The sequence below is a fragment of the Eschscholzia californica genome, unplaced genomic scaffold (assembly GCF_041429995.1).
Source record: "Eschscholzia californica isolate CP2 unplaced genomic scaffold, dmEscCali1.0.p SCAF_6, whole genome shotgun sequence".
NCBI lineage: Eukaryota > Viridiplantae > Streptophyta > Magnoliopsida > Ranunculales > Papaveraceae > Eschscholzia > Eschscholzia californica.
The window spans coordinates 22,220,565-22,228,957 of record NW_028238483.1 but is presented as its reverse complement, the minus strand read 5'-3'; the positions used below and the strand labels follow the sequence as shown (position 1 = coordinate 22,228,957).

Here is an 8,393-nt window from a genome sequence, read left to right as displayed (position 1 = left end):
TTTATGTAATCTGGGTACATATTTGCATCTTAGGCTAGAGTAAAGCAGAGGAGTTGAGGATATCATCATCAATTCTTACATCAAATATATTTTCAAACTCAAAAACTTCAAAAGAAAAAGTGAAGAGAGAGAGAGAGAGGGATTCGTGGTTTTGATTGAATACATGGAAGGAAGAGCCAAACAAAGACTGAAACCTGAGAGAATCTTATAGAAGCTGGTTAATTGTGGGTTTGAGGGAAAAGGCCGGTTCAAGTTCCAATCTCTGAAATGCTCTCTAATGCTGGTCTCCACTGATAATGATGTTGCCTTCCACCTCTATTGCTGTTACCTTCTACCTGTCCTTGAACATCTTCTTCTACCTGTAGTCATTAACTTAATTGTTTTATACTTAATCATCCTACTAATTATACTCATTATGTCGCAAAAAGTTGCAGCTTTTGTGTGGGATTTCACTAACAAAGATAACATTTAATGTAAAAAATTCACATCAGCTATGGTGCTCATAACAATAGTGATTAGTATAATGGTGTCACAAAAAGTTATAACTTTTAATAAGAATCAATGCATAGTTTTTTTTTTCCATATAGTAAGCTTGTCTCGACCCCTTGACCTCTAAGGTGGAAGAGTAAACCTCTAACTGCCCCAACAAAGGATTGTCGACAATTCGAAACATAGTTTCTCCAGCATAGAGAGAGAAACATAATTGAAATCAATTTCACAATTTTTAGTTAAAAGTGTGACTGGAGTAGAAAGACAAACATATTACAACTCTTATACCAGTAAATCATAAGTTTTCACTATTTTGCAGGAAATGAATCGGTAACAACTACCTAACCAATCTAGAACATAGTAAATTTCTGTCTGCTCCATCTATGGTTACTCAAGACATGGAAACATTTTTAATTCTACATTTTTTGTATTTAAATTGATTATGTTTGATTGAGAACACCATATCGATTAAAATCCTGGTAGTGGGGACTACAAATATTTTTTAGTGGTCACACTATTAGTTAAAAGACTCACCACCTTCCCCCTAGAAGAAAGATGCTTTCTAATGGACTTGAAGATTGATTACCAAACAAAAAGATTAGAATATACACCCCCCTGTCCAACCCGGATAAAGACAATATAACCTCCACACTAAATCACATAAAAACCCTCTCTCAACTCTCATAAACAGAATAGTCCCACATCAGAAGTGTAATCTAGTAACTAAGTATATAATGTTTAGGTTTCCAATTAGTTTTGAGTTAGATGACTACAAATTTAACATAACCTGCCCAAGAGATAATTTACTCCTAGTGGTAATGGGGTTTTTTCTAGTTACGTGTTTTTTTCATCATTTTGATATACCAATTAGTTGCATTTCTAGAATGTGAAATTCCATACCTTAACCAAAGTAGATGTCTCCGTTTTCGTTGACAATGATTGCTTAGAATCTCTTCCTTCTCTTCCTCTTCGTAAATGTTTTCCTTTGTCTCCCATGTTCCATTCTTTATCCTTAAGCAGCAATTTCCCCAACTTCACACACTTCTTTGCAGCAAATTCTTTTAATACCTCTGCCAAAATTAGTCACAACTTATCAAGTTAATTAAGTATATACTTAGGTTGTGTTTGAATTCTTAAGTCAGATATAAAATACGAGATTCTGAATTGATTCAGATGACTCAGATTCAGATTCAGATCCAGATGCTAGAATTTATACAAGTAATGTTTTTTCAAAGTTTACTACCTTCAAAACTGACGAGACGATAAACCTGACCGATATGTAACGTATCATCAGGGCGAATAAGCTTTAACTGCTTTAATGGAGTTCCTCCAGTTTCAGATCTTGAGATGACAATGAGAGCAACGTAATGACCTGGATTTGAATTCATTACTTCTTTTGCACTCACTGATTTATAAATCCTTTCTATTCTTTTTCCTTCTCCTGGATGTTGAATCAATACTGTCGCTGCTTCTGCTGCTTGACAGTTTCCCATTTTCTCTCTCTAAAACTTTATGAATTTTTTCTCCTACCTAGTGAAAGGCCTTATGAATTTGATTAGTTTCTCTCTCTAAAAACAAGTTGTTACTTGCACGAAACAAAAATAAGCGTCAGAACTGACAAAGTATTAATCTCTTTCTGTGAAATCAATAATTAAAGCTCTGGATGACAGAGAAAGAGGTTTTAGGTAAAGAAAACGATCGATTAAAACTTTGAAACTGAAGAACAAACAGTTCACTGTTCATTGAATAAATACGATCACCGATTTCGATTACGGATATGAAAAGGATCTTCCGAAATGTCTTGATCTAGTACTGATCGATCAAAAATGAAGAAGAAAGATGAAGAAATGAAATTAAAATCGCAGAATAGGATAAAGAAACAAGAGATGAAAATGAAATCATCATCAAAACACACAAAAAAAAAAGTAAAATAGAAGAACGGATTAGATAAACTGGAATAGTAATAATATGATTAGATGAAATTTACCAGAATATGATTCTTTCTAGTTCTCTGTTTGAACTTGAGGTGTTTGAAGGCGATCATCAACCTTTCATGGCGACTTAAACGAAGTAGAATTTAAAGAGAAATTTGACAACGATGAATAAGAAGAAGAAGAAAGAAAAAGATTTTAGAGAGAGAGAGAGGATTTTTGTGAATTTATATAAGCTGAGAATGAGTATAATGAAGTTTGTAAGGAAAGTTGGGTAAGAGAAGAAAAAAAAACTGGGGTTACTTTTAGAGTTAATTCCTATATGGCCCCCTACTTTGTGACCAGCTTCCTTTATGGCCCCTTTTTTTCGTAAATTCAAATATGACCCCCTATTTTCAAGTAAATGTCAATACTACCCTTCTTAATTCTAAATTTAAAACATTTAAAAAAACTTATTTCCACCTCACCCCTCTCTCTCCACCTCATCTCTCTCTACAACTCAACCCTCTCTCTCTCTCCAATTCACCTCTCTCTCTCCAATTCACCTCTCTCCTCTCTCTCTCCAACTCACCTTCATCTTCTCTGATTAAAGTCGCCGGCCGGAAAATTTTCCGGCCGGCGACCTCCAAAAAAAAAAAAAAATTTTTTTTTTCCTCTCATCTCTCTCTCTCTCTAAAAACTCCGGCGAAGGGGCCCTTCGCCGGAGTTTTTAGAGAGAGAGAGAGAGAGATGAGAGGAAATTTTTTTTTTTTTTCTGGAGGTTGCCGGCCGGCGACTTTAATCGGAGAAGATGAGTTGGAGAGATAGAGGAGTGAGTTGGAGAGAGAGAGAGGTGAGTTGGAAGAGAGAGAGGTGAGTTGGAAGAGAGAGAGGTGAATTGGAGAGAGAGAGAGAGGTGAGTTGGAAGAGAGAGAGGTGAATTGGAGAGAGAGAGAGGTGAGTTGTAGAGAGAGATGAGGTGGAGAGAGAGAGGGGTGAGGTGGAAATAAGTTTTTTGAAATGTTTTAAATTTAGAATTAGGAAGGGTAGTATTGACATATACTTGAAAATAGGGGGCCATATTTGAATTTACGAAAAAAAGGGGCCATAAAGGAAGCTGATCACAAAGTAGGGGGCCATATAAGAATTAACTCTTACTTTTATGTGAAAAAAAAGGTAATTGAGCGTCAATCTTGATCCCGAATTATTTCCCGAATCATGATCCAAGGTTCTAATTCATAGATAAAAACTCCTCGAGATTTCACTTACCCAAATCGACCGACCCGAATTGATATTATCCCGTACGGGGATATATAATGGGTAATAATAGTTGTAGTTTTTGTAACAGTATCCACAGATTCTGTTTTGGTGTTATTGGTCCTAATCTTACTGACCTTGGTTAAAATATCTCTTCAACCTCTTGGGCATTCTTCCCTCTTTGCGCCCCACGGATTGGAGCAATCCGAGGCCCACGAGGAGTGCCAAAAGAAGCATAAGCTTAGAGCAAAAGGATAGCGCGTCTTTAGAGGCGACCTTAATCTGCTAACCTGGAACCAACTAAGGAAATTGAGAACAAGTTTTGCTTAGATGCATGGAGGAGAAGAACTTGTTGACTCTAGCCTGATGGCTGACATAGTTGAGCAAGGGCCAAGGTGGACTCGTGCATTAGCTAGATAAAAGTTATGGCCGACCACGGACCCAAATCGGACTGAGATTAACCAATTTTTCCATACGAAGTATCGCATTAATTTATTAAGGGAGTTTATGAATATCAAAACAAAACGACCCTACTCACAGGAGCTAAACTTTAGAAACAATAAGAAAAATTGGGTTCAATTATCATGAATTAAGAAATAAAGATAAAATAGTTTATGCAAATCTACTATGAAGTATTCTACTGTAAAGTATAAATTTGACTTTCATTCGTTAAAATCTTTTTCATCTCTAATTCAACCGTATCATGAATTCCTGAAAGAAAGTATATCGATATGTGATCGAGTTGCATATAACAGATTAACAAGGTAGTTTTCTATTCTTTTGTACTTGTCCAATGTTTGTTATTATTAGATCAATTATAAGCTTTAGAGTGTTTAAGCAATATCTTTAGTTGGCAGTTCTTTATAATCTGAACTATAAAGCGAAAAGAGCATTACGGTCAACCAAAGCAATAAGCGCCACCAACCCATAGAGACAAACATTAATATACTCCATATTATATATTACATATTACATATTACAAATGACAAATTCTCCTCTATCATATTTTAATAATCAATTTACTAAATTGCAGCCCTCGTGCGAAAGTTAAGTTTAGAAAAGTAAAACATTAGCTTCTAAACTTTTCATAATTTTGGGTTGAGCTATTGAGTTGTAGTGCAAAATGAACAACCTTTCTGAATCCTGAATCAAACACAACCGCACTAGAACTGTGAACATTAAGTGTTGGATGAAATTATAACTAACTCATCAGTGGAATTGTAACTACTGTCTCTCTTCTCAAATTTCAACAGTTGGTGATTTTGTTCAAAGTTCCAAAATATTGGTAGTGAACTGGTTATGTTACTGTCGTTCTTTCACATAATATCAGCAGAAAATAAGTTTAATAAACAAATGCAAATTGTGATCAATATAACAATGACATAGTAAATAATTGAATATTTGTAAATAATTGTAGACCATCATAAGAAATCACGATTATATTTTCTATAACTGCGGTTCATTTTTTTAAATTATCGTTTATCCCTTTATGGCTTTATCTGATGAGTTACCGCAACCACGAGAGGAAATGTCTTTACGGAATCTTAGAAAAGGATTTAAGTTGGAGACCCACTGGCTTAAAACTTAAAAGATAAAACAATGGAGCTGCATCGATTTTGTTGGGTTGGAGGCTGATTTTTATACTTTTAACTAAAGGAAGGATCAAATTATTCAAAAGTGACATAAAACCCCACTTTTGACTCATAAATTAATGCATTGAAAACTTATCTTATTACCATTACTCAAGTTGGACGTCTAAATCTCCTATATTTTTGTACATGTGGGACTATTACATTATCTATATAATAAAATAAATGGGACAAACACCATCTTTTAATATAGGGCTAGGGTATATCCCGTGTCCTAAGGCACAAACACCTGTATCAATCAAATGTTACGAAATTTATTGTTAAATTTTATTGAGAGAGAAATATTTTTATTAGTTATTATCTTTTGTATTATTTTGATAACCCAAATTTACACTTTTTGTAGTGATACAAGTGATTTACCGATGTAGCAAATAAATCATTTTTTTAGTAGGAGAAGAAAAATACCGGGAGAAACCAATGAGTTGGTTCTAACTCAAATATTTGTTGAAAGAATGCAGATCATTTTTTTTCAGGGACTTAACCGTAAACATGGTATGGTTGTGGACCGAAGTGTAAATTAAGGGTTTTTGAGCTAGTATTAACGGAGGGACTCAACCGTAAACACGGGATAGTTGTGGACCTAGGTGTAAATTACGTGAAAGAATTTGGCAGCTATATTTTGCGGAGGGACTTAACCGTAACCAGGGTATAATTGTGGACCGAAGTGTAAAATCCAAACTATCTTACTAAAATAACGTGAAAAGACTTCTAAATTAAAAGGAATCGTATCACTTTGTAAATAATGAAGGGTTTCTAAGTAACATGCATAATTACATAAGGATGTTTGTCCCAGTCATCATTTTCCCTTCTGTTTTATTATATAGATATTGTTTGGAAGTCTTTTCCAAAATTTAAAATATAGTCATTCTTAAAATAAAATAATTTATGTAAAGAAAATAATAACAGTGTCTTTCTTAGCAATAAAATAACTAATTTAAGAAAAAAATGAAACAAAAGAAATTGCAAGGGTTAAAAAAGAAATATTATTTCTTAAATGGCCCCCTACTTTATGACCAGCTTCCCGAGCCCTCTACTTTATCGAAAATACCCAGATGACCCCCTTTGACCGTTACCGTCCATTTGACTGTTAACTTTTCTTCTGTTTTTTAAAAAATACCATGATTTTTAAATGTGCAATCAACTCTCCCTAAAATCTCTCACTCTCTCTCACTAAAACTTTCCCTCCCTGTCAAAAAATTGATTCTTCCTCTCTTCCCAAAAATCTCTCTCTCTACAAAATCTCCTTATCTCTTTCTTCAAAATCTCTCTCTGTAAAAAATCTCTCTCGAAAATCTTCATCTCTCTCTGTAAAATCTCTTTCTCCCTCGAAACAAATATCTTTTTCTCTATAAAATCTCTTTCCCTCTATCTCTCTGTAAACTCTCTCTCCCCCTCTATCGAAAAAGAGACCCCTTTGTGAGGGTAAGAAATCGCGGGTCAAGAAGTCAGCTGGACCGGGTCGTTGATCGGATGTCGAACCTCCACCTGTTAATATTTTTGCGGGCACCGACGACGTCTTTGGGTTCAACCTGTGAGAAAAGAGACAACAACGCACGTGACCGTGAGGTCTTAGGGGACACCGTGATGGTGCCGGTCTAAGGGGGCTCCGACGGTCAAGTCAGTAAGCTTGCAAGAGAAGTAGTCGAGGCATAAATGGTATCCTTAGAAATATTACCGTTGGTTGGATAATGGTCGGAGCTTAGGCACGGCTCGTAGAGTGGCCGGAACTCGCTCTCTACGGATGACTGACTTGTTTGGAGAGAGAATATGACAGCCTATGATGTTTGTCCTTGAGTGAAGCAGCCCTGGAGTGGTTTGCCTTATCCAGGGGTATGTATCGTAAATAAGTGGGAAGCTTTAAGGACCTGACCTTGTAAATATCGGAGAGCCTGACCTCCAAGAGAGATAAAGTAGCCTGCCTACTTGATCGTCAGGTAGGTCACCCTTCCTGGGTTGTTAAGTCGCCCAAGAAAGAGAAAGTAATGGTCGACCTTCCTTGGTTGTCTGGTAGCCTTAGAGAGAGAGAAAGTAATGGTCGACCTTCCTTGGTTGTCAGGTCGCCCAGGAGAGAGAAGCGTAGGCAGAACCTTGAGAAAGCCTTGTACTAGAAAGGGTCCTGCATCTAACGGGGGTCTTGTACTTGGAAGGGTCCTGCACGGTACCCAGGGACGGAACTAGGAGTAGTAGTCACGGGGGGCCGAACAAAAAAAAAAGTGAAAAATTTAAGTCTACCAGTGCTCGAACCCAGGTGTCTCACGTCTGAAACTCTGACCTCTACCATCTCACCCACGCTACATACATGTAATAAGTATGACTCGAACTTTATTTATACGAAAAACCAGAGAGCAATAAGTATTTCTAAAACAATTTACGGCAAGTCAAGGGGGGCCATGGCCCCCTTTGGCCTGCATGTAGATCCGTCCCTGCCTGCACCCGAATATCACATTGTAATTGTATTTAGGTGAGAGGAAGGAAGCTCGATGGTTGCTCAGCTCGCTCCGTGTGCGAGAGAAATTGGTGGGGTATGTTCGGCGATAATCAGGTGATCGGGTGTATTCGTCGGGTGTTGTTAGTATTGAGCCTGTACTCGATGTGTTTGCCTTGAATCAGATGCCCCGTATCATCTTTCTCTCGGTCTTTTTATAGTGTTTGTGGTCGATCGTCACCTGTCGTGAGCTGTCACCTTCAACGGGGTAACGCTTGGAGCTGTCACCATTAATACGAATATTGTAACTCTTTAACGGGTATATTCGGGATCTTCAGTGATCGTAACGTCTCCCAACGGATACGCGAAGGGAGGTCTGCTGGTGAGGACAGACCTCTACTTTCAGGGCGGAAATACTCGCGTGTCTTAAAATTGCTTCGGGGTGCCCGAAGATTAAATGGGTCGGGCCCATTAGCCATTAATTGGGCTTGGTCACCATGTCAGCCAATTAATCGTGAATTTCTGAGGACGCTCCTGGTGACGTATTTTGGCCCATACACCCTTCACCTTCTTTTTTTTCATCTCCTTTTCCTTCGCATTTTCCTTTTCCTTCTCTTTTCTGCTTCTTCTCTCATCCTTCTTTCTCTCTTCTTCACCTCTCTC

At 37.2% G+C, this 8,393-nt stretch overlaps 1 protein-coding gene across 3 annotated transcripts; it reads right to left on the bottom strand.

The window, feature by feature from the left end:
* LOC147532487 (DUF4228 domain protein) lies at positions 1 to 2,722 on the bottom strand. Of its 3 annotated transcripts, none has more exons than XM_086651057.1 (4): positions 2,477 to 2,722; positions 1,733 to 2,019; positions 1,390 to 1,559; positions 1 to 359 (listed from the first exon to the last, which is right to left on the bottom strand). In XM_086651057.1, exons 2-4 carry the CDS (start codon positions 1,980 to 1,982, stop codon positions 249 to 251), a joined length of 531 nt encoding a protein of 176 aa, XP_086507183.1. In that variant the 5' UTR covers positions 1,983 to 2,019; positions 2,477 to 2,722; the 3' UTR covers positions 1 to 248. The 3 variants fall into 3 exon arrangements, with proteins under 3 accessions (XP_086507183.1, XP_086507185.1, XP_086507184.1); XM_086651059.1 differs by having other exon boundaries at positions 1,733 to 2,012; positions 2,477 to 2,696; XM_086651058.1 differs by lacking the exon at positions 2,477 to 2,722 and having other exon boundaries at positions 1,733 to 2,301.
* Positions 2,723 to 8,393: the final 5,671 nt, after the last annotated feature.